Source organism: Lampetra planeri, unplaced genomic scaffold (genome assembly GCF_965212315.1).
Source record: "Lampetra planeri unplaced genomic scaffold, kcLamPlan1.2.h2 scaffold_401, whole genome shotgun sequence".
Lineage (NCBI taxonomy): Eukaryota > Metazoa > Chordata > Hyperoartia > Petromyzontiformes > Petromyzontidae > Lampetra > Lampetra planeri.
Genome location: NW_027615224.1, coordinates 28,074 through 54,556, shown reverse-complemented (window position 1 = coordinate 54,556; position 26,483 = coordinate 28,074). Strand labels below are relative to the sequence as shown.

General features: G+C 44.9%; 1 protein-coding gene across 1 annotated transcript; it reads left to right on the top strand.

The window, feature by feature from the left end:
- The first annotated feature begins 307 nt into the window (after positions 1-307).
- LOC144741027 (glutamate receptor ionotropic, kainate 5-like) lies at positions 308-26,469 on the top strand. The gene is given in 22 exon segments (XM_078623717.1): positions 308-419; positions 2,029-2,193; positions 4,542-4,639; positions 4,836-5,001; positions 9,318-9,496; positions 10,182-10,235; positions 10,803-10,961; positions 11,343-11,495; positions 13,338-13,442; positions 15,072-15,179; positions 16,661-16,864; positions 17,752-17,865; positions 18,364-18,473; positions 18,669-18,842; positions 19,509-19,674; positions 20,730-20,955; positions 23,351-23,479; positions 24,661-24,827; positions 25,837-26,010; positions 26,012-26,146; positions 26,148-26,333; positions 26,335-26,469. Coding segments are annotated over 22 exon segments (3,219 nt in total).
- The last annotated feature ends 14 nt before the right edge of the window (positions 26,470-26,483 follow it).

Here is a 26,483-nt window from a genome sequence, read left to right as displayed (position 1 = left end):
TTTCCACAAGAGACCTAAAAAGAGATGTGTGTATTTTATTAGTCGACAGGGCTGCATTCATGGAACTTGTGGTTGTATGACAGGGAGCATCCTCATTGCTCACTGGAAGACTCTATAGTCAGTCCTGTCAAATTACAGGTTCTCCGATTCTGTGGAGGTTTGACAGGGTACTGTTTGGAAAAAAAACAAAAACAAAAACAAAACATCGGCTCTGTGAATGTCTCCAGTAACATGCATAATGTCCTCCACTCCTGCAGGTGGCGGTACAGGCAGCCAGCAGACCATTCTCCATGAGGAGCAGTAGAAGATGCCGGCTCTGCCAGCACTGCTGCTGTCAATACACATCCTCTCCTTCCTTCTAGTCACCATGCCACCACACTCCCTCAGCCAGACCCCCTTGCTCTCCTCCGTCCGCATGGGTGAGTTCCTGACGCTCCTCCAACCCTCCTCTGAACTCCTGAGTTCACCGGGAAGTACACGGTACAGTGAAATATTGTGATATTGCATGGCGATACTGTATCGATACAGACACAGCACACTTTTTATGATCATTATTAATAGTTTTATTCTATGTTTTTCTATGTTTATTCTGTCTGTTCAGTGTTAGTAAGTTTATTATTTTTTTTATTATTATTTCGATAGGCCCTAATACAGTTTACGAGCCCACAGGCTTAGACATTAGTTTTCAAGATTAAAAAAACATTTTGATTAGTTTGGGAAGAGTAGAGATATTTTGGATGTAATCTGAAACCTAAAATTTAGATCGATAGATAGATAGATAGAATGATACTTTTTTGATCTCCATGAGAAATTCACATACATTTTAAAATATATGGTCTCACAACTATTTTCTGTATTATAACATAAAACAATATTGACATAATGTTGTTTTAGGAGATGCTTTGGTCTTTCACAATAAAAAGAATGCAATTTATTGCAATCCTGAGTAGATCACAGTATCGTGATAATATAGTTTTGTGGGTGATTTTCTCCACATACTGGTTCAAGCATCAATGTTTACTTGTGGTACTGTTGTAACACTACATACACAGCATGGTGGCAGGTGTAACAACAGAGTAATCAAGCTTTAACGCGGTAACTCGGGCCTCAATGTGTGTTTTCAAATGAGTGAGTCGAATCCAGATGGGCCCCGTATGGACGTGGGAGCAGTGTTGACACTTATCTTTAAGTAGAATGTCGACCAGGATTCTAAATGAGAGGTCACTGTGCAACGTGTTGAAATCTGCCATTTTCACTGACAACAAGACGAGACATTGTAATGTTTCCATGGCAACAGCTCTGTACTTATGTTCGAGCTGATGATTTGCCAGGCTTCACTGTGGACAGATCGTTTGCAGCGTCTTCAAATACGAATGAGGGAAGTGATTTTGAACTATGTGCTGATCCGTTAGGGCAGATTTAAGCCTGTTCCATTTGGACACCACTGCTCCTCACTCAGCTGATCCTCTCTTTACTCCTTCCAGACATCTGACATTTTGAGTTTGGCCATCTACGTCCCTGTAGATTCCAAACCAGACAGTTCATTCCACTCCTTTACACGCCTGCAGTTCTCCCTAAAATGGTTTTGTCTCATTGTGAGTGTTTGGTGTCAGTCCCATATCTGATTTATATAACTCTGAGTTATATAAATCAATATGAGTAGTTTATTGATGTCCCCCAGCTGAATGACAGTGCTCGGCAGCTGGGGAACACGTCCCTCCTATCCAATTAGTGGCATTTGTCAGCCATGACAGAGGTCGAAATCATTTATGAACCAAACATGATTTGTCAAACGCCACAGGAGGCCTTCTTGTACGTTATGACAAGCGGTGCTACTTCGTCACCTTTTCTTTCAACTGTCAGCTGGGAATTATTGGAATTCTCCGAATGCATTCACGTGTCTCACTTACTAAATTAACCACGGTCGTGTCCCCCCCGTCTTCCCCCCAGTGTTTGATACTAAAGCCTTCTCTAACAGACTTCTTCTTCTGCTTTCACCTTCCTCTCCATCACCCCTGACCTCCGTAGCGGCGATCCTGGATGACCAGTCTGTGTGTGGCCGTGGGGAGCGGCTGGCTTTGGCCCTGGCCCGGGAAAACATCAATAGCGTGATGGAGGGTCCGGCCCGCGCCCGAGTGGAGGTGGACATATACGAGCTGCAAAAAGACTCCCAGTATGATACTACGGACACCAGTGAGTGTGGAGATTCAGATTCACACGGCATCACATCCGAGAGCGATAACGTTCAGCTGGATCCATTACAGTCCAGTGGTGCACTCCGACTAATTATCACAGGCAGAAAGTGACCACTAAAAATACCGGCGTGTATAAATAGACAGAATGGATATTAAAATCGACCAGGAGATCGGAAGCCAGCTGAATGCTGAAAGTTTTCCAAACCATGACAACATCACGCTCATGTTTCGGGAAAAAGTCGATCGCAGTTTTCCACCACTTTGACATGATTAGGAACCAGAAAGGGTTTGGGCTGATGAGCTCACATGTCGCTGGAGAGCAGTTCTGGGCCACCTCATTAAAAAACAGTGGCCCAGTGCCCTCCAGTAACAGCTTGCACCGTGCAGACCAGCACGAAAACAAACCATCAAACACAAATACAGATCAGCAGAGCGGTCCGAACAGAAGGCAGCTGCATGAGATTTGTATTGATGTTCGGATTTGAAACAGAATGTTCGTAGTCAAGACAAAAGAGCTTCTGCTGAGTGCAGCGATTGAGGAGACAGAGTCTCCCCGCTCCTCCTCTGTTAGGTCGCCGACCCTGCCACAAGCAAAATGCCGATCTGCGCTGTAGAGGCTTTGTGTACATATGTGCATGCTTCACTCACAGATGTGTGTTTGTGTGTCTCTGTTTATGACCTTGGCCAATGGGCAGGAGAGTCTGACAGGCTTGTTTGCTTTTTTTTTTTTTTTTTTTTTTTTTGTCTCTGGATCACAGAGCTCATCGTCTTACAGCTACGGCTCTCTGAGGCATGCTTGTGCGCGCGCACACAGTCACAAACTGGCATTCACACATGCACACTCTCATCCCTTTTTTGGGCACAATGTGGGCACACATGTCCTGGCATGCATGAATGAAGACACACACACACAGAAAAAACACCAGTGGTACGAACTGAAGACTAATTAGGATGAATTTCAGCACCGCTGAAATATATCAAGCAAGAAAATATCGCAATAACAGAGTTAAAACACCAGACAGATACGAGAGGAAGCATTTTTTAAACACATTGGCAGGAAACTCAACTGAACTAAACCCTCTTATCTTACCTTATCTTATCTTATCTGACCGTATCACATACATCGTCACCAGTCAGTCACCTGCTGATCTTGTGTGAACAAGCCGACTTTAACACCAAGGATGTACAAGTAGATTTTTTTACACAAGAGAATGTACTTTACAATAACGTACTGTACCGAACCGTATCGTACTTTACAACATGATACAATACCGTATCATACGGTACTGTATCATGTTGTATTGTGTTGCATCGTATCGTACCGTATCGTATTGTTTCGTATCATATCGTATCTTATTGTATGTTTTTGATTCCCCAAATGACACAGGATACATCTATACTTCTCTTCTAGTACTTCATAGCTGTAGTTGTTTCCATCTTGTGCAGGATGATCTAATCTTTGTTTTTATCAAATACGTGTGTGTGTGTGTGTGTGTGTGTGTGTGTGTGTGTGTGTGTGTGTGTGTGTGTGTGTGTGTTTGTGCGTGCGTGCGTGCATGTTACTGATAACATTTTTCAGCTGATTGTAAAGATATGAAATAAACTAGATGGAACATTCAAGGCAAAAACAAAATATAACAAAACAAAACAACACGTGCAGATGCTGCACATGATATAAAATCCTTAAAGGCGTCGTTCCTGTGGATCATTCAAATGTCTTGAGAAGCCTGAGAATCTCCTGGTTCAGACACTTTTAAAGGCTGTCTGGTGTTTGACCAGTGGCACTCGGGGGTTAAACTCAGCCCCAGAGAAACTGGAAGAATATCTACCTGACCCTCATTAAAAAAAAAAAAAGCTCTTTTTTCCTCTCTCTCTGCACTGTATTTTGTCCGAACAGTCAGATCTAAAGGAAAACTTGATTGGCTTATTAATACGCTGATACAAAATATCAGAAAATTCAAGCCTACACAGAGCTTTTTCGCTTTTGAACAACAAGCCCAGCAAGACACCTGTTCATGTTTTGTGTTTCCACTGAGATTTGGAAACTAGACAGGATCAGACGGAATGATTGTTTTGCTTTATTAAAGGAACCGTTTCATTCGTCAGTTATCTTCAAAATAAAACGTTTATCACGGACACCAGACATTAGCAGATGTTATACTTCAAGAGTTTTCTTCTTCCTTTTCAGTATCATTTCATTCATTATTTTACATCTGTACTGCCAAGACTGTGGCCCCGTACTGTCTGTCTGTCTGTCTCTCTCTGTGTTTGTCTGTTTCTTTCTCTGTCTGTCTGTCGGTCTCTCTGTCTGTCTACATACTCACCGTCTGCCTCCCTCCCTTACAGTGTGTCAGATTCTTCCCAAAGGCGTCGTGTCTGTGATTGGTCCAGCCTCAAGCCCCGCCTCTGGCTCAACTGTCAGTCATATATGTGGGGAAAAGGAGGTGAGTGCACATGATAAACACACATATGGATGTAAACAAATATTTCATCATGCATTCATCATTCTGTTGGACCTTCACCACCGCCCCCCTGTCTCCTTTCTACCTCGATTTTCCCGTTGTTGTCGTTTTTCCTGTTGATTGTGTGTGCGTTGGGGGAATTAATCACCACACATCCTCTCCTTCCTATTTCCTGCAGATCCCTCATGTAAAGATCGGTCCAGAGGAAACTCCACGCTTACCGTACCTCCGCTTCGCCTCCGTCACTCTGTACCCTAGCAACGAGGACCTGAGCCTGGCCATAGGAGCCATCTTGCGCTCGTTCAGTTACCCCTCAGCCAGCCTGGTCTGCGCCAAGGCTGAGTGTGAGTTCACGTGTCTGATGCCTGATGTGAAACGAGCAGCACTGCACCGTGTTTCTGATTCAGTGCAGAGATAGATACATTATTAATCTCAGTGAGAAATTCACAATACAACATGACACTGTAGCTGGAAATATGAAGTACCACTGGGTTCATATGGCTTCATTTCTGAGCATGTAAACACTTTGGTTCTGTTCATCTGAGCACATTCCCCTGTGTGTGTGTGTGTGTGTGTGTGTGTGTGTGTGTGTGTGTTTGATTGTGCAAATGTCACCGTGGGTGCGTGGGCACAATCACACTGCTTCTGTGGATATGACTGTTATGCACTGTTGGACACTTCATCAGTCTGGTCATAAAGTTCCTCATTCAACACAGACGGATGCCAGACCAGACTAATTTAATAAATATTCACATTGGAAATGCTTTCCAGTGTTGGAAGAGGGACATTTTGATTTGCCAGGCACGCCAAGCTTTAAAATGTCAGGGGCATTCAGGGTTTAGTCACTAGCTTTTGATCTTTACATTTTGAAACGCTAACTTATTTATTATGCGCTCCTCTATCATAAGTTGCATGAATTGAAGGGTCGGGTTGAATAGTGACAGTAGTATTCAAACGGTGAATGAATACGAGTACGTGTTTAGAAAATGGTATCCACTGAATATTCAACTGACTTTTCGTTGGGTCCCGAGTGAAACAGCGCTGGGATGAGTTGTTGTGCAGCTGCTGACTGCTCACACCAGCCGAATAGGACCATAGGAGAGCTGAAGGGCAATTACATAAAGAATAAGTGGGAGCTGTGAAGTCCGTGAACACTTCTCATCATGCCCCTGTGAACATTTTTGACAAACAAAAGCTGTGACATTATGAAACATGGATTCAATCACCGGGATGTGTTGATGATCCACCCAGTTAGCCAGCCTTCCTGTGGCTTTCTGAAAGCACGCTGATTTCCTCATGGATGTGTCATTAAAAAAAAATGAGCCTCGTCATGTCATCAGACGACTTCTGCGGTTCTGATGAGCAGCTGGACGACAGATAAGGACGTCGTCTTTCCTCTCATTAGAATTGGAAGCAACAGATCGATGGATATCGTCCAGGCCATTTTTTTTTTTTACTGTGGATGAAATGGAGGGTGTGCAAACTATATTTGCCTTGAAGGTGATTTTTACAAGGTTATCATACTCACAGACTCTGACCCACTTGGCTGCGCTATCTATCGCCATGGAGCTGGTTGCCATGGCTGCAGAATAGGTGCTAACTGCCACTCAACAAGCTTGTTCCACACTCTGAACGACTGTGTGGGTGTTCGTGTGTCACGGTATGTGTGTGTGTTTCTATTTTGTTTTTCCCGAGCGTGTGTTTCAGATATGCAGGAGTGTGTGTTTGGATTTTCTTTGACACTGCAGAGGTTCAACATTAGACAATGTTTACCTCCAACCCGCTTGTTTTATTTATCTTGTTTACGTCAGTGCAGTGCGGTGCGTTCAAGTCAAGTGGACAGTTGTTGGTTCTTTTTTTTTTTGTCAGTCAAACAAATAAAGTGCAGCAATATGCACACGGGGTCACTAAGAGGCTGATTCATCAATGACACAATCAAATGAACGTCCTTTTCCAGCCAGACCACGCTTGGTCTGAGACACAGTGTGAGATTTTGGGTCACTGCTGACGTATCCCTCCCTCATCATAGCGGAGTAACAACGTGCTGTCTGAGCCTTCTCCCATTATACAGTTGTCACGAGATGGATGAGTTAAAGAGCAGCAAGACGGGAGAGAAAACGTACAAAGAGGAGCAGAAAGTGGAGGTGTAAGAAAGGAGATTGATAAAGACAGAGAGAGGGGAACTAGAGCGACGGGAGAGATGGAGGCTGGAGCTTACGTGGAAGAGGGAGAGCGAGGGGGAAGGAGAGGAAGCTATAAAGTGCATTGATTTTTTTTTCCTGCTTCTTCCTCAAACTAATTAAAGTTTTGGCCTGGTTCAGTGATTACCCCACTGCTTACAGAGGCTTTCTCCCGCTGAAGGGCTCTATTTGCTACCTCTTCCTCCCTCCTCTTCCTTACCGTAGCCCACATGCCTGACCCGCCACTTATTTACATAGCTAGGGGTGTTTTACTATTACAATTAGGAGAAAGCACAGTGCACATTCTAGTAAAGGCTCATTCCACATGCAGTGTCAAGTGCGTCCCGTTGAACATTGGTTACACTGGTTTCAGAGAAGAAGTTTGCTTGAAGTGCTTAAATTGGCTCCAGTACTATACTTGAGCCTTTTTTTTTTTTTTACAGTTCCTGTTCTCTTTCCTCTTATTGCAGAGTCTTGCCAAATCCTCTCATTCCCCTGTGTGGTTGTCAGTATTGAACACTTTTTATTCATAGTAGCCCACATCCATCACCCGAAGAACTGAGAAACAAAAGTCAAAGGATGAGAGAACAGACAGAGAATTACAAAATAAAAAGCACAAGGTCACATTTATTAGTAGTATTAAACATAGTTTGGGTACTCTATGTAAAACGATGTACTGAATACACAATGTTGCTATCACAGGCCACAAAACATAATTATTTAATTATGTCAGTTTAAATCATTCATCTTTTTAGTTTTTTCCGTGTGGAAGAAGTAAACGTCATCAGATTCACAGTGTGAGCTGATAATATAGATTTCATTTAGAAGTTAGGTCACATCTAGAAACAAAAGATTCAAGCTCATTATAAATGATGAATTTAGGTGAAACCGAATAAAATATACAGTGGAATTAAAGAATATATCTTAGGTATGAAAGGGTATAAACAACTTAATACTAGACTTTGTAGCAGAGGCTGAAAAAATACATTTGATAGATTTGGGCATGAATGTCAAATTGAAAACACACCAAATCTGCTCGGGGTGATTGAAGAAAAAAGCTGGAACAACATGTTTTGGCACGAATGTAAAAACCAGAGTAAATGGAAGTGGCCACCTGATGCAGAATTAAAACAATCCAGGTATTGGGCGACGTCCTTCATGAAAAAAGAAATAGAGACTTTAACTGCACCGAGAGTGAATCACGTATTCAGTGGTCTGAGCATAGAACGTGTCAAAGCTTCGACATACTCGTCTTATACGAGCAAACAATGACACAGTACAGGACCGCAGTGCAAACATGTTGGAAAACAACATAAGACGTGACTAAGAAAAACAAGGTGCGGGTGGTTGTAGACAAGACAAATTATGATTATTTCAAATCACATATTTCAATTAATATATCATTTGTGGTGTGATGTGGGGTAATTGGTCAATCACAGTGACACTTGAATGGTCCATGTAAAACAAAAAAAGCACTCGGAGAGCAGAGACCCCGAGAGATAGCTAGTCAGCCAGCTAGCTAGCTAGATACTTACTTTATTTTATTTCCAGAGGGAAATTCTCAATTCAGATCTCTGCTAAGCATCTTATTTCCTCCCACTATTTTTTGCTATATTTTGATTTAGACCAAATATTAATGTAACTAACCTCATTTTCTACATCATTAGATTCCTTGACCAAGAAAACACACCCTTGCCATTTGATGATATCATTATTAGTTTAGTAATTATTGACAAAATTCACTATTTCGCTAATGGCGGTTTTCTTCTGGATACAGCTCCAGAACTATTGATGATACTACAAATCTGTTAACTTAATCTGTTGATTCAGCAGAATCTCAGCCACAGTTTGGTGTTAGTTTATGTCTAAATCGTCACTTACAGAGCCTGAAAATCTACAAATACTATCATATTTCCGGTTGTGGATCATAGTATTCAGAATGTAGTCAGGATCCAGATCAAACATTGATCTATCAGAGAACGTGTAGTGAATGTAATCTGTAGTTTTTTGTCAAGCTGACCATTTATTGTGACACATATGCTGATGGTTCCAGATGGTTCCAGAACACTACTAACATTTAAACATCTGGTCATTGTCCCATCAGCATTTCCTGAAAATGACATTCAAATATGATCATAACTTTTCAAGTTATTTTACTATCAGACAGACATGACCTACTTGGTGGAGGTAATCAGAAAAAGAGGGGACGTCAACACAACTGAGCTGTCTTGAAGTGTAAAAAAGAAATAAAACCTTAAAAAAAAAAGGGTTAAAGTTTACTGTTGTACAACTGTCATTGTCTGTAGCGTTTCCATTAAAAAAGTTTTAGACAAAGCATCAATCATGTCTTGCAAAAAGACACCAATAGATGGAAATCTAACAATAAATCTAATCAGAGTTTTTGCCGAGCTGACATTTTGGAAATATTGCCTGCGTGTAGGGATGCAGTCGCTGATTTGACGAGATGTTTCTGCCTTCAGGCCTGCTGAGATTGGAGGAACTGGTCCGTCGCTTCCTTATCTCTCGGGAGACGCTGTCAATCAGGATGCTGGATGACAACCTGGACCCAACGCCGCTGCTGAAGGAGATCCGTGATGACAAAGTGGCCACCATCATCATTGACGCCAACGCCTCTGTCTCCTATCTCATCCTGAAGAAGGTCAGTCATCAACTATCAACAGCGCGGCCCACATAGAGAAAGAACACACACACACACACACACTCACAGGCATTTGCATTGTTTGTTTTATACCCAAGTCGGGTTGAAAACAAATGCAGATCTTGTTATCTTGAAAGCAGTGAAAGTTCCGGGGGCTACGCGTTTGTTGTCGTAACAGAATTAATGTCTATTTTTACTGTCTGTGCCCTGCTGAGCAGCATAGGAAACGATATTTGTGCAAGTCTGCCATCACGTACACTCTGAGCAAAGTATCTGACATACGATGCGCTGCAGATGTTGCGGAGGATCGCTGTGATCCGTGCTCCGGCCTGTAACGCTGATAGCCAGCGCAGTGAGTCACAGTCCGAGTGCATATGGGACGGTTTCTCCGGGTACATCAGAGCGGCTGTCCGCCCTCAGCAACATGTCAAAGTGCGAGCGTGATGATGTAAAGCTGTAATTAACGTTCTTCCCTCCCCTCTCCGTCTTCTCCTGCCTTGTCCCCCAAATGTCCCCTTTGCTCTCTGTCTCTCAATAACCCTCCTCGTTTGTCCTCCCTCCCACCATCAATCTCTCCATATCTCTTCTGGCTTTCTGTATCCCACCTGCTTTTTTTTTTGTTTTGTTTTAAATTATTTGATTGTACTTGGTTCCATCGTATCCTTTCTTTCCCTTTGTCCGACAGGCGTCAGAGCTGGGGATGACATCAGCGTTTTACAAGTACATCCTCACCACTATGGTAAGAGCCTACCAATTCCACCCCTCCTTCGTCTCGTATTCCTCCGTCCGTGTCCCTTCCTGTGTGAGTGAAAGGGAGCGAGAGAACGTGGGGAAGGACGGTGAGAGAGGATGAAAGAGATGAAGGATGGGGAGAGATCTGAGAGACGAACATGCTGTACAAAGATGTGGAAGTGCAGCGGATCATGCGGCAAAAAAAAAAAAACGGTGGTTATGGATGTCATTTGGCCTTTTTTTTTTATGTGTCCCCCACCGTCTTCTCCTCATGTACCCCTCCCTTCTGAAAGTGTCCCTTTCTCTCACCCTACACTCTACATTTATGCCGAATCTTGTGTGTGTGTGTAAAAGAAGTCATTTCCACCAACGGCTCTCTCTCCCCGTATCCGCTTTCCGTATCCTTTATTCCCTCCCCGTGACAGATTAGATGTTGTCACTCCCCGTAGCCTCACTGTTTCTTTATCTCCCTCCTTTTCTGCACCGTGTTTTTCCTCTCCGTTTGATGCGCTGTCAGCATTGTCACTCACCTGGGCTTTTGTGGACTTCCTTTGTGTGCAAACGTTCTCCTCAGGACTTCCCGCTCCTGAGACTGGATGATATTGTGGATGAGCAGTCCAACATCGTGGGCTTCTCCATGTTCAACACCACCCATCCCTTCTACCTGGAGTTCATCAGGAGCCTCAACCTGTCGTGGAGGGAGGGCTGCGACCTGACGTACCCCGGCCCTGCGGTCAGTCGCGCGGACACGCGTTCAGGAGGACATTTCTTTGTTTCCGTTATGTGACGTCACTCCTCACACTGATTCCCGGTGCAGTTGAGGAGACCTACCTAGTCTTGTGTATTTAATGGCTATTGATAAATCCATCTGTTTCCTCCCCACTGATTTACTTGTTCCTCACACGTTCTCTCTCTCTCCCCTCTTATCGTCTCTCTCTCTCTCGCTCTGCCTCCATCCCTCTAAACCATTTAATCATCTGAACCCACACCGCCCCCCGCCCTCCCCCTCTCTCGCTCTCTCTCCTCTCCTGCCTTGACTCCTTGTCTTTCTTGCCCATCTTTCCACCCCCTTCCTCTGCCTTCCTCCTCTGTGTTCCCGCTCTTCCTTGCGCAGCTCTCGTCAGCACTGATGTTCGATGCAGTGCACGTGGTGGTGGGGGCGGTGAGGGAGTTGAACCGCAGTCAGGAAATAGGCGTGAAGCCACTCAGCTGCACCTCACCTCAGATCTGGCAGCACGGGACCAGTCTGATGAACTATCTGCGCATGGTAATCACATGATAAAACCTCTTGAGTGCTGTAATGTCTCATGTACAATCACCTTCACGGGTGAAACCACGTTTGTCATTGGAGCCAGAATGTCCGTTTTCACCACATAGCCAAGTTGTTGCTGTTTTTATCTCATGATTAACTCTTTCCTCAAAAGACCGGTTTAATCATCTATCATGGCTCAACCAATCAACATCTAATTAATCTCAAGCTATTGATTGATTGATTAAGTGACTGAGGTAAGAGTCATTTAAACATAAATCTGAAACACTGAAATTCGTCCAGCAGCATTGATCTTTTGTTGTAAAAATAAAAGGAAATTTGAAAACGCTGCCTGGGTAGGGAATTATGACATGTCTCTGATTTCATAGAAAACCAATGAACATTACAAAGATCAGTGGAAGACTATTCAGTGAGGTTGGGAATATGCTGTACAGGGTTTATGGCGACGATCAACGCTGTCACACTCTCAATCACCCTTCTCCCACTGTAAAGTCGACCCATACACACCCTCGACCTGCCTCCGTATGATATTATACTGATGTACTGAAGATATATTGATGTTTGGCTCCAAACGGGTTCTAAGGTGCCGGGAGTGTCGTTTTAAGACACGGGTGACGGTGAGAAAGTTCTGCTGTGTGACGAGCGTTCTCATTTGACGTTGAGCGCTGAGAACCTGCTGTGTAATCGCTCTTCAGAAAAGTGTCTGACTGATTTCTCTCAATCAACTTATTGATCACTGATGACAGCGGCGTTCAGCACCATCCTCATCTCATGTTGCATATAACATCTGTCTCTGCTTGTTCATTCCCATCTCCCGTTTCCTCTGTGTTTCTCTCACCGACGACCCGTTGTCAAGGCAGCCCGAGCCCCCATCGCTCATTGCCTCCTCCCCACCGGCTGGACATCTGTCTTTGTTAGTCAACATCATGGTGTGCTCCATCTTCAGCACCGGGCCATTCGTCATAGATTTGGCTCCCAGCACCTGGGTGTTTGGAGAGGCAGAGCTGAGCTGTGAGGTGGAGTTCTGAGTCTTTTTAGGAAGACGATCACCCTGCTGCTCTGTTTGAGTCTCTCACTCACTGAACGTCCTCTGATTCAGCATCAGACACTTTCTCTCCCTCTCTCTCTCTCTCTCTCTTATTTGAGATTATTTTATACACAAGCACTTTTATTGAGTTGAATGTAAAAATATAAATATGTAAATAATGTGCTTTTGTAAAAAATAGAATCTCTCTCTGTCTCTCTCTCTCTCTCTCTCTCTTTCAGTCTTTTCTTGCTTCTATTTGTCCGATCACGACTGAAGGCAAATGTTACATAAGAAGTTGCATTGGTTTGCACTGTGGTCAATTCCTGGCCTGGGGATCTTTCTGTGTGGAGTTTACATACTCTCCCCGTGTCTGTGTGAGGTTTCCCCGGTACTCCGGCTTCCTCCCACCTCCAAAATCCAGGTTAATTGGTCACTCTAAATTGCCCGTCGATGTGAAGAGTGAGAGTACGAATGGTTGTCTGCATGACCGTCAGCTTGGTTTGGGCCCAGAGACTTGCTAGACTGATCCGTCGAGCGACACTTCCTGAGGTGCTGAAAACTGAACGGAACTGACGCCAACGGATTTCGTCTTTACACACTTAGCCCAGCGATAAAGTGGCGGCTCACGGTACCCAGTCGTTTGCCCGTTGACAGCTGGCATTGGCTCAAGTATGAAACGCGACCGTTAGCAGGAACAAACGGAAGACGACAAACAAACAGCTTTCTTCTCCTCTGCCCCCTCTCCTCCTCCCGGCAGCATCTACTAATCTCCTCCTCTCATACATATCTCTCTTTCTCCATCTGCCTGTCAGGTGGAGTACGACGGTTTGACCGGGCGAGTCGAGTTCAACAGCAAAGGTCAGAGGACCAACTACACCCTGCGAATCCTGGAGAAACACAGAGGAGGCCACAAAGAGGTCAGTTAACATGCGGCAGCCAAGTCACGTTGCCTGTAGGCTCGGGGTTGGTTACAGATCCTCCGCCACGTTTCACTGTGCCAGGGGAGGCGTTTAACACGGAGAGCGTCCACGTCACAGCCGCCACATGGCTGGTTCAAAGCTGGCTGGAAGCGTGTGTGTGTGTGTGTGTGTGTGTGTGTGTGTGTGTCATGTTTCAGGTGAAAGTATATTTTATCTTTCCGCAGTCTGAGGATGACGTTCTTCAATCACAGGCTTACAAGAGACTTAAAAAAAAAGAAGACATGACATGTAATCCAACCTCATGAAGGAGCTACTGTTTAGACATGAAAATCAAACAGACATTCAGCTGCATAATTTCTGAAAGACCAGGTCTGGATTCAGTGTGGATCACAGAGTTCATAGTACCGCGACAGCACCGAACCCCTTGCGCTTGAATTGAATGAATCAAGTTGAATGATTTGATTCCGACAATTAATGTTTATATTGACTAATTCCATCATCAGTTACCTTGAGAGACGGATCCGTGTCATTCGTATCATCCTGTACAACTGACAATATGGTCTCCTTCTCTTTCTGCACAAGGTCTTCTGCTGTCTTTTCAGTTTTTGATCCATTGCTTATACTCCACAATACAATTGTTAAGGCTAGTTGGGCAATGTCTGTACGAAATGAACTGTGAGACAAGCCGGGGAGGTTGTGCATTATTCTTGACTTTTGGAGTAAGTGCTGAAAGGAAAGGTGAGAGAAAATAGAAATCAAAATGCAATTGAAATTCAAGATTAAATGAGGCCTAAGTACACACATCACTGCACCTCCAGACTGAGGGAACTGCGTTGCGCTTCATTGACGGGAGAAAACATTTGATCTTCACCCTCCTTTAATATTTCTTGCCGTGCTTTGTGGAACTGCCTCCCGTGTTAACACTAAATACCACCTCATAACAAGTTAAACCTCGACTTCAGCTCGGTGGCAGAGTTGTGATAATTAACACTTTAACTCACAGTGCGACACACACACACACACACACACACTATAGGCAGTATGTAGTGGTTCGCGGAGAAAAGGCCACACTTAAATGTCAGCGCAGGATAAAAGTGTCACAGAAACACTGTCTACAGAGTCATTAGCTCCTCTCTGACTTATTGAAGGATGTTACAGACGCGTTTGTAAGAAATACCCCCGCAAGTTTCAGTTGCGGTTATGTGATAATCACATATTACGGCCCCAAGGGACTTTACTGTCTCGTAAAATGGAAATATGTGAGCAATTTAAAAAAAGATGTTAAAAAGGGAAAAGGTTATGACAAGGAACCTTTTTTTCCCCATCTTGTACCAGCATACTCCTCTGCATGTAAACGGCTTTATGTTTTGTTTTTTTGGTTTATTCTGCGTTGGTGTGGTGCTGCAGTTATGTGTACGGCTCCACTGGGGGCCATTAGAGCAACGTGCACATATGGAGACTAAAATAAAGTGTGAAAATATCCCACATGCAAAGACGCTCTATAAAATCCAGACAGGGTTAATATAGCTGATGGTGTGTATCCTTCCACAACAGTAACCAGTAAAACAGTAGATTACTCCTGCCACAGCAGCCACACATTTCCTCTCGTGTGTTCTCCTCCTTCAGATCGGAATCTGGTACTCCAACAACACTCTGGCCATGAATTCCACCAGTCTGGATATTAATGTCTCAGAGACGCTCGCAAACAAGACCCTCATCGTCACCACCATCCTGGTAAGGACGCACATACCCTCTGCTGAGGTCACAGTCGCTGTGATGTTCCTTTGAATTCTTCTGTCAATTGAGCTGTTGTAGAAACTGACAGAGCCCTGAAAGAGAAAGATATGTTCCTAAATTCAGGCCGCTGCAGTAAATCCTCTGCATTATGTTGAGAGGTGATAACACACTTAACAATATTTCTAAAAAAACATTTTTTTCCTGGAGAATCAGTCACAGACAACAGTTTTGTCTTGAAACACTGGTCTTGTTTTTTTGTGGGCATTTACCTGTTCGGAATGACTGTCACGTTCATCCATTTTGTAGACTGCAGACATCTTCTCGTCTTTCTCCAGCGATGTAGCGATGGCAATCTAGTGATGTTCCAATATGTTGGAAGACTCAAAAGAGAGAAATTAAATCCATGGGGTATTTCATGAAAGTACTGGAGTGAACAGGATGCTATAAGTCCCATTCGGTAATAGTAAGGGTAATAAAAGTACACACTCTTGGTTATTACCACACCGTCTTATCTACACCTGACATAACTGGTGAGTCAGAGCATTATTGTTTTCTTGACAGTGACCCCCCCCCCCCACACACACACACGCACACAGAATGTATTATATGCAACTCTTCACACATTCGAGAGAATTCCCAATGATAAATACATGAATTTGATTTTGATGCATGAAAGTCTTTTAAATTACATTTAATTAGTGTTCAGACTCAAAATGCTGTTGCGTGAGTCAAACTGTTCCCTCGAGGGAGAATTAGCCTCAGTCAGGTAAAGTACAGAACACAGTGAAGTTATTATATCCATAACTAGAAAAGCACTCGGAGAATGCACACTTTCTGTCAAGTTTTTTCTTTTTTTTTTTTTTAAAGAATATTTTGCTTTATACCCATTTACAATAGCAATATGCCTCACCTGACAGTCTGCTGCTGATGGAGTTTTATACTGAAAATGACCCTATCTCACAATGATAAAGTAGACAAAGACAAACACTGTCAAAAAAAATACCCTCCTTTTGTGGCGGTAACAAACACTATACATCAGGGACTTTAGCTTCAGCACATCTGCACATTATAATTCAAACAAATCATCTCCGCTCTGTCACCAGAATCACCCCACAAAATGTCCCTAAAAAGACCCAGAAGTCATTCTGGGGGCAAACAGTAGTGACTTGAATTGGATTGGAGTGGCCATGGAATGCCAGTGGATATCAATGAGCACCATTTTTACTAAAAAGGAATCCAACTTTGTGAATTATTGAACATATTCTTGTCAAACTGGATATATTGATCATTACCGAAGAAACCCCAAGCACCCAGGAGGCTAATACACTTTAACAAAGGCTTTAAAATCTAAAATAAATCATTTAAGCAGCATCAGAGGGACTTTTTATGTCGTATCTACTCCAAAGCTGCACTTCATGTTAATTGTCTTTTCCTGGGTATATTGAGTTTGTGATTAAAGCCTCGTGCGGCCCTTTCAGGAGAACCCCTACGTGATGCGTAGGGAAAACTACCAGGACTTCCAGGGAAACGATCAGTACGAAGGCTTCTGTGTTGACATGCTGAGGGAGCTGGCGGACATCCTGAAGTTCTCCTTCAAGATCAAGCTGGTGGATGATGAGCTGTATGGGGCCCCAGAGCCCAACGGCTCCTGGACCGGCATGGTTGGAGAGCTAATCAACAGGGTGAGTTGGCACGCATACAAACACACCCGAGGCACAGAGGCATGCGCAAATGCTCCTACCAGCGTCGCGTGAAACTTGTATTGAACGCACATTTGCATGAACACACACACCCACGCTGCAGCCCCCAACTCGGCCGTTACTTCCTTCCCATGTCTCCAGTTGCCCTCAGAGGGGAGTAAGACTCTTATCTAGGACAAAAGTTGACTTGATAATTCCCCAAAGACAGCAGTAGCATTGCTTAAAACTGCCATCTTTATTCACAGTAATGCCTGCCCCCACCCACCCACACACACACACACACACACACACAGACACACACACATTTCCTGTTCATGTCCAGTGCTTTTGACAGAAATTCTGGCTGAAGGAAGCTAATGAGAGACCCTTTTTGCTTAATTACTGAGCAGTATACTTCAATTACCAGACTGCGGTCCCTGTGTGGGGTCTGTCACACTGGTGCTCCCCTCTCTCGGCACATGTCCTCTCTCTCTCTCCCGCGCCAGCTCCCCCCCACTGCCCGATCCTCGACTCTAATTACCAGCCCATCGTCCTCAATTCAGCATTCATTAGCTTTTAATGGAGGAGCGGCAGAGCAACTAAAGGCATTCAAGCTTTCATACAGGTGGAAGGAACAGCCGTCTCAACGCTTTCTTGCGGTGTGTGTGTGGTGTGTGTGTGTGTGTGTGGGAGACACGGTTCAGGTTTTTTTTTCCACTGTTCATCCTGGAAATCACCATTTTATACAAGCAGAGCTGTTATATTCCCAGTGCATTTCTTTTTCTGCCCACTGTTGCCCCCCCCCCCCACCCCCCCCCCCCCCAATGAGCTGCAGCACCCTGCTAATATCTGTCCATCCATCTAATTGTCAATGTCTGTCAATCCCCCAGAAAGCAGACCTTGCTGTGGCAAGCTTCACCATCACATCAGAGAGGGAGAAAGTTATCGACTTCTCTAAGCCATTCATGACCCTGGGGATCAGCATCTTGTACAGAGTTCAGCTGGTGAGGATGTTATCTGGGGCCGCTGGGTGATACTCTCCACAGCTCCTATACTGGATTTCATTTCTACTGTTTGCAGTGCTTTTACGTGAGCACACAGACGACTGCACGCTACAAGATGAAGTGGTAAAGACTTTATAAGAGCTTTAAGCTCGGCTGGTATTAGAGGAGTGTGCGGCCTCCATGGCGTTCCACTACGAATTCCTAGGTGTGATTTAACTTGTTCAAATAAGGCAGCGGTCTGTAGCTCAGTAACAGTGGCAGCTTTACATTGTTAATGAGTTGCTGGGTCCAAGCTGAGGTTTCTTGAGGAACAGGCATGGTGAAACAGAGCGTATATGGATTGTAGCATTAGCGGATCAAAGCGCTGTCGACCTCCTATCGGCTACAGCTGAGGGCACAGTGCTGCCCCCCCGATGGTGCAAAGGGGACATTACATTGCTGAGATAAGGCCTCCCTGTCAGTGTCTGCTGCTCTATCTCTGCTTCTTGTCCTCGGCAGGGGCGGAAGCCGGGTTACTTCTCCTTCCTCGACCCATTCTCTCCAGCTGTCTGGCTCTTCATGCTGCTCGCCTACCTGGCTGTCAGCTGTGTGCTCTTCCTGGCTGCAAGGTCCATCACACAGACACACACACACACACGCGCACCATCTTGGCTGAAACTCACACTCTCACACACCTACACTCTTTTATCTCATTCAACACAATTTGAGTGTCACAAACCACCATGTTCTACACACACTCTGCTAAAGTTTGACAGCTGTCAGGGACTCATTGCTACATCGCCTAACCTGAGTACCCCCACCAGGCTGAGCCCCTATGAGTGGTACAACCCTCACCCCTGTCTGCGGGAGCGCAGGGACATGCTGGAGAACCAGTACACCCTTGGAAACAGCTTGTGGTTTCCAGTCGGAGGCTTCATGCAGCAGGGATCAGAGATCATGCCCAGAGCGCTGTCGACGAGATGTGTTAGCGGGGTGTGGTAAGTTGACCGAGCGTGCATATTTCACTTCACATGGCGTTCGTAGTAAGAGAATGAAAATTCTGTGACTGTGGATGAGAAAGTCGAGCGAGTGAGTTCAAACAGCTGTTGGTCACGGTCCTGATGCTGCGTCATCAGTGAATAAATACGTGTGCAGTGGGGCGCTTTGTATAGCCACTTTTGCCAACAAGTGTGACTGTGAGTGTGAACGGGTGAATAAGGCAGCACTTCCATGCACTATTTAACCGTTGATATCAAGTGAAATGTAAATTATTTATCCAAATTTTAAGACGTGATTAAGAGCTTCCGCAAAATAATGCATTTTTAATTGTAGGCAAACAGCTGACAACAAAATTGTTTTAGTCCCTTATGGCCAACGTTTTATGCAACTATACAAAAACGCTACGATCACAGAAATTACGAGCCTGATGATATTCCTGTGGCAATCGGAGCGACTGAAAGAGACGTGCTGAGAGGGAAATTTAAGGTTTAATTTAAGATTTAAGGAGATAAGAGCCGTTGGAAAAAAAAAAAACACTGAGTAGAGCAAGATATGGGATTATGAATATTAAAAAGTGTTGTGGATACATGTTTTCTGCTCTAAATTGTGATGAATTAACTGATCCTGTTTTGTCTTTCCTCCTCCCGCCTCCTCTTTTTTTGCAGGTGGGCGTTCACCCTGATCATCATCTCCTCCTACACGGCCAACCTGGCAGCTTTTCTGACTGTCCAGAGGATGGAGGTTCCTATTGAGTCGCCAGACGACTTGGCTGACCAGACCAACATTGAGTATGGGACCATTCATGGTGGAAGCACCATGACCTTTTTCATGGTACGACCCAGCACGTCATAGCACGTCTTGGATTTGTTTGAGTGTCTGTTCAGCCAGCGTCAGTGTTTGTACACGTGTGTGTGTACAACTGTATATTCGGAAAGGCAGCTGAATTGACATATTTCCTGAATTGCCTCTATGGCAACAATTTTTCCATACTGTTGTTGTCTTTGTGGCTGCGCTCGTAGTGACAGTTGTCCTCATATTTACCTCTGAGTTTCTCTGTTGTTTTCTGCACGGCTGTTTGTGTTAAGTGGATCACTGCCTGTGTTTGCTTATGAGAGCGCTTCTGGCATCTGTGTTGGCATCTGTGTTTGCTATTGTGTGTGTGTGTGTGTGTGTGTGTGTGTGTGTGTGTGTGTGTGTGTGTGTGTGTGTGTGTGTGTGTGTGTATGTCTTATTGTGTTTGCATATGGGAGTGAGTGTAGGTGAGTGTGAAAAGCAAAATATGTATTTGTCTATTTGTGTGCATTCACAGGAAATGGCTACCTGCCAGTTTGGGAGTGTGTGCGTGCGTGTGTGTTTTATAGTCTCTTGGTGGTTTCATATCAAAACTAAGAATGAACGTGCCCACATAAGTCCGTTTTAGAGCCGCAGTACGTTACCTGCACCCAATGCACACAGCATTACCGCACACAAACGTCACCCACTCTTCTTCTCTGTTCACACCCAGTGCACATAAAACATGTAAGTGCACACTTTAAAACACTTTGCTCTTGTTGTTAGCTTGCCATGTTCTTCTTCTGAGTGCTGAAGCATCTCCCATGTACCTCCATCTCTATGAAAGATGAGGCCTCAGCTGTGCCATAAGCGAATAATTTGTTCCCCTGATTCACCTCGCTTCTCTCCTCTCCTTTTCTCCCTCTGGTTGCCATTGTTGTTTCACACCCCTTGTCATTATTCACAGTGGATTTTCTATTCGGCACATACTTCCCCTCCCAATCTCTCTTTTTCCCTGCGCACTCATTTGTTTCTCTCAACCTTGAGTCCGTTGCTGCTTCAAAGACAGCGTCTCACATCGGTTTAATTTAGATTTGCTGTGCGTTCTGTTGTAGAATTCACGTTACCAGACGTACCAGCGGATGTGGAACTACATGTACTCCAAGCAGCCCAGCGTGTTTGTGAAAAGCACCGAAGAGGGCATCGCCCGCGTGCTCAACTCCAAGTACGCCTTCCTGATGGAGAGCACCATGAACGAGTACCACCGCGGCCTCAACTGTAACCTCACCCAGATTGGAGGCCTGCTGGACACCAAGGGATACGGCATCGGCATGCCACTGGGTAATAGTCCTGTTCCTATTAAAATGACTATTAGTCTGTTTTTAAAACATGTTCTACATGTTCAGTGCTTGACAAGTCCGATATCGATATTAACATCAATATCATCAATAAGATATTGATTTTTCCCACGTCCCAGCTTAAAAATGAACTATTTAAATTCATTTGTAATGTTGCAATGTTGCGGGTTTGACAGATGAAAGGACGATGATGGGGATGACAGAGATGATTATTACCACCGTTGTTATCGCGATGAGATGATTATTTATTGTGCAGCCCTAGTTCTTATATCATCTGCAGCATCTGTCATCTGATGCTGCAGTCACTGATAACTTCAAAATAACCACATGTTATGAATCCACGAGATTATCGACAGAAAAAGGAATTAAAACCTTTTCTCGGAGCTGCAGAAAGTGGAGATCCTTCCTCCTTGCTGCCGTAATGACAGTTAGCTGCAATTGCTCATTGTACACAAATCCATAATGCTGGGTGGTGTTTTCTTTATTTTCTTTTCATGTCATTTTCGCAGTTGTGTTGACTTTGTTGTTATTGTTGTTGCTAAAACATAGTTTAATATGCAAGACATCAAATGTCAAGGAAATGCTTTGTCTATTTCCATGATGTCAAACTCAGGTACACATGACGAGATGGGTTGAATTGTAATGGTCATTACGTATGATGATTGTAATGATCATTTTGTCAAATCGCCCCAGGAACTGTTACATCACTATAGACCTCCTTATCTGTCAAAGAATTGTCTGGGTGTTTGAACATTTAGTAAGGGTGACGTGTTCCGTTCCGATCTAAAAATCTAAATTTATGAACAAAAAGAAAATAGAAAGTCATTAAGGGAGAGTGGGAGATGCAGGGACACCTGCATGAGATCAATTATGCTAAGTAGACACACGCAGTGCTAGTGATTGGAGAAAGATTAGATGTGAGAAACGTCTGGTGCATGGCTGATTTATTTTTTTTTATCTGTGGGATTAGTCAGTATTTCAACTGGAAGAAATGAACATGCAGTTAATTGCTTTTCCACACACATCCAGCTCCTTTTCTGGCGCTCAGAGGTGGTGTCACTGAATCGCAGTGATCTCCATGAAGACGTGGCTGGAGGGTGTACAGAGAGGTACAGACAGGGAGATGTGCCTGCACAGGCTTTGAGAGAAGAGAGAGATTTCAGTGGGGCACAGACTCAGAAATTAACGGTGGCAGAAAGCGCTTGTGGTCGACGTTTCTACATTCAGAAAATAATAGATGGGATGGCTGACCCAAATGACAAAAAGATACTTTCTCACTTGCTTCCAGACATGCAGACGTCCAGTTTTATGTCCTGAGAATGACTTCTGGCTTTATTGTCTGCAAAGAGATTTGTCTTGAAGCCGTAAATAGCAATCCACCAAAAAATCCATACCAAAAAAATCACCACTTTCAAACCGCCACGTAACTGACGAGCTAGTATATTATAGTCTAGTATTATGGACTATAACTGGATAAATAACAGAATTCACCAGTGGACGGTTGAGGACTGAAGAAACTTCTCAGATGAGTGGTGAAACATCAACGTCAAATCAGACTAGTTCAGTCAAAGTCACCTTAATTGTCATACGTACAGGACGTACACAGAATCCAAACATCATTCCTTCTGACCCACAGTGTGCACCAAACATGAATTCATTCATCGCCTTCCGCTGTGGAGCTTCCATTGGTTCCTCTGATTTGTCCACAGGTGTGACAGTGAATGGTCTGTTCATGTTAGCCCTGCGATGAAGTGGCGACATGTCGAGGCCGTACCCCCGCCATTCGTTGGCCCGTTGACAGCATGAACTGCGACCTTTAACAGGAGTAAGTGGGAGATAACGAACGGATGAACATCAGGCACAGGCACGTTGTGTGACATATATGTACATCGGTGCAGAAAGACAGATAGATGGAGGGAGGGAGGGAGGGAGTTCAGCCTGCTGACAGCCGGGTGGAGGAAACTATCAGGAGGCTTCGGTACCTGCTCCCGCCCTCTAGTGACGACTGAGTCCAGGTGTCTACGGTTTACCGCAGCATGTTACTATGAGCCGGATGGCTGAGAACCTTCACAGACATTCTCCCCCCTTCTACTCTGTGTAACTGTGACCGTGTGTTGTCCTGAGCAACAGCTGGACCACCGGCTCTGCCTGCTTGTAATCTTACTCTTTATCTCCCACTAATCCTCTCGATTCTCTCCATATGATCGCTGAAAGCCATCTTAAGGCTGCAGCAGCAATTATTTCTTTGTTACGACTGATATTACGTTTTCCTAGGGGTTTTTTTTTTCTTGCACTTTGGAATCAGCCTTGACCCGGGCTCCCACATTCGCCAGCCACTGACAGAGGCTGATTTTCTTCTTTACCATCTTTACCACCAGGGTCCCCATTCAGAGATGAGATCACGCTGGCCATCCTCCAGCTGCAGGAGAATAATAGGCTGGAGATACTGAAGAGGAGGTGGTGGGAGGGAGGCCAATGTCCCAAAGAAGAGGACCATCGTGCCAAGGGTTAGTGGACCGCAGCTGTTTGTCTCCTCTCACTCCTTCTCTCTAATTCCTCCAGTAATAGGCTCCTGACTCTGCTAGAGTCCAGCTAATGGCTCATGTCTAACCAAATGTCCTTGTGAAGGGTGCTTAGCACCATCTACTTTCCCAAATGTCATCTGTTTGTCTCAGGTGGCTTGTAATGGGCATTTTATTAGACTGTGTCACTTATCACTGGTGTGTTAAATTTGTCTGTGTGTGTTTAGAAATCTGCCCCGTGAAAAACACAATGCAAATTCTTCCGTCGTCATGTTGTCAGATCTCTTTTAAAACATGGTACCTCTGCATATCAGATTAACGGATGTTGACTGTCACTGTCCCAAGCATGCCCTTCACATACGTCATCATTTAAAAAGTGTTCCGATGGCTGGGTATTGCATTTGGATATTTGTAAAATATGTATTTTTGAAAGCAGTCACATAAAAACTGCAGATTGATATATATTATACATAATATGAATTAGATGTTTAGGATTGATCAAGTCAAAATGCTTGAGTCCGCTTTTCAGACGAGTTGAGTGTGCATGAAATGCCACGTCCACTGCAGCAGGCACAGAGCAGCTGGTCTGTTTATTACAACTGTATTAATACTGAAAGTTTCACATGTTTTAGTTATTGGCAGAGCACGAACATCCCCTTTCCAACCAAAAGGGGATGTTGAGTAGGAGGAACACAAACTGACCGCTGCTCTACAAAAACACACAAAACTGTTTGTAAAGTTCAGTTTTACTGAAATCCTCTTTGTTGAGAACTTTGTTTGGGTTAAATCCGCGATATTCACAGTGGGAATGGGACGTTGTTGTTGAAAATTATTGTTATTCATGGTTTACAGAAATAGACAATGCAGCGTTCGCATGAGGGTTGTTCATTCATTCATTCATTCATTCATTCATTCATTCTGGTTGCGGGTGTGCCGGAGTCGATCCCAGCAGTCAGCAGGTGAACGTCAGGGCCACATGATGGAGAGACAACCATTCACACTCACATTCACACCTTACGGGTGTGTAGAGTAAGAGAAGCCCACATGGGGAGAGCATACTAACCACTGTACCACCGTGTCACCCCGAGCCAGGGTGTCGGCGCCCCCTCGTCCCTCAGCTGTAGGTCTGTGTGTTCATGCCTCTTCTGTTTGCGGTCTGCTCTCAGGTCTGGGCATGGAGAACATTGGGGGCATCTTCGTGGTGCTGATCTGTGGCCTGATCATTGCCGTGTTTGTGGCCATCATGGAGTTTGTATGGTCAACACGCCGCTCGGCAGAGACCGATGAGGTATGCCCCCATACCTGCCCTCGCCGACCCCACAGACTCACCCCAGTAGGTTCCCACGGCATCCCGCCAACCCTTTTGATTCTGTCGTTGTGTGTGTGTGTGTGTGTGTGTGTGTGTGTGTGTTTGTGTGCGTGTGCTGTGACATTTTGGGGTTCATGTTACTCTGTGCATGTAAGATTAGATGTTGGAGCTTGGGTTACTGGATTTGTATCTGCATGTGTCTGAAAACATCAGCTAGGAGTTATGAATGAACTTTGCATGCCGTGCCTGCATCGAAGTCATTGATCCTTTAGTGTTAAACCCTGTGGCAGTAAGTGTTTGTGAGGGAAACTTGATAGTACGGTTAAGCAATATTGAGAAATGCCAATATCTGCTTGCTTTAAGAAGTAGTGTGATCTTTTTTCCTGGCATTAAATGTCACGATGTATCTTCTTTTACATGCCTCACATGTACGCTGGTATTCTTCGTTTCCATTCTTGGATTACTTCTCCCCCATTTCACTGTGTGTCTCCCTCTTTCTGTCACACAAACTTCCTGTCATCAGTGTCTGTTCTCCGATAACGAGTACTGTTTCTGTTTATGTGAGCACATGACTTTTTTTTTTTTTTTTTAACGTTAATTTGAGGTGTGTGTGTGTGCGTGCGCCTGTGTGTGTGTGTGTTCATTGTGCATAGTGTCATGATGAAGTGCTCATGAACTTAAACAGCATTTTGCCGTTTTGTGTCTCTCGATTGTAATAACTCTCTCTGCTCCTTGGTTATTCTCTCATCTCTGTCATCTCCATTTCCCTCCCCATCCCCCTTCTCATTTCCATTTTTCCAAACATCCCTCATTTCCTGTTCTCCGCCCTCGCTTGTGCCTCAACTTTTGCGTTCAACCTTTTGGTCTCCCTTCAATTTTCTCGTGTTTCCCTCTGCTCTTTCTGTGTTGCCTCACCACTGTTTGTCGTGCGCCTGCCTACTTTGTTTCTGTGGCGTCCCCCCCACCTTCCCCTTCCCTTGTCCCTCTCTTCTGTCTTTACTTCTCTCCCTCCCCCCTTCCTTCTTCCCGTTAGGTGTCTGTCTGTCAGGAGATGATCACAGAGTTCAGAAACGCCGTCTCCTGTAAGAAGAGTTCCCGTATGCGCCGCCGCCCGCCCCCTCAGCAGCTCGGCAGCACCTGCGGCACCCGAACCGCATCGCTCTGGGGGCCCCCTCGGCCCCTGCGCCTCGTCCGGGAAATGCGCCTTCAGCAACGGTAAACTCTACAGCGGAGCCGGTCCACTGACAGGTGGCGCCGGTGGGGCAGGAGGGACCCGGGCCTCCGGATCTGGCCCTGGTCCCCAGCGAATCCTTGACGATCCACTGGGAGCGAACGCCACCCCCCCCCTCCGCCAGCGCCAACCCCTGTGATTGCTGGCCCGCCCGCAGTTGCTCCCATGTTCGCATCTGCCAGGAGTGCCGGAGGATCCAGAGCCTGAGATCAGGTGGCAGTTTAGGATCAGCCTCAACAAGAATACCACCTTCATCTGCGCCCCTTCCGAGGCTACCACCACCCCCCTCCCCTGTCCTCATCCAACACAGACAGTGAGGGCGGAGGGGGGCCCAGCCCGAGGCAGCTACATCACAGTCCACCTCCTCATACGCCCCGACCCATTCCCCCTCCACAGAACAGCAACACTACAGACCTGCTGGTTGACCAGGACTGAGACCAGGGTCTGAG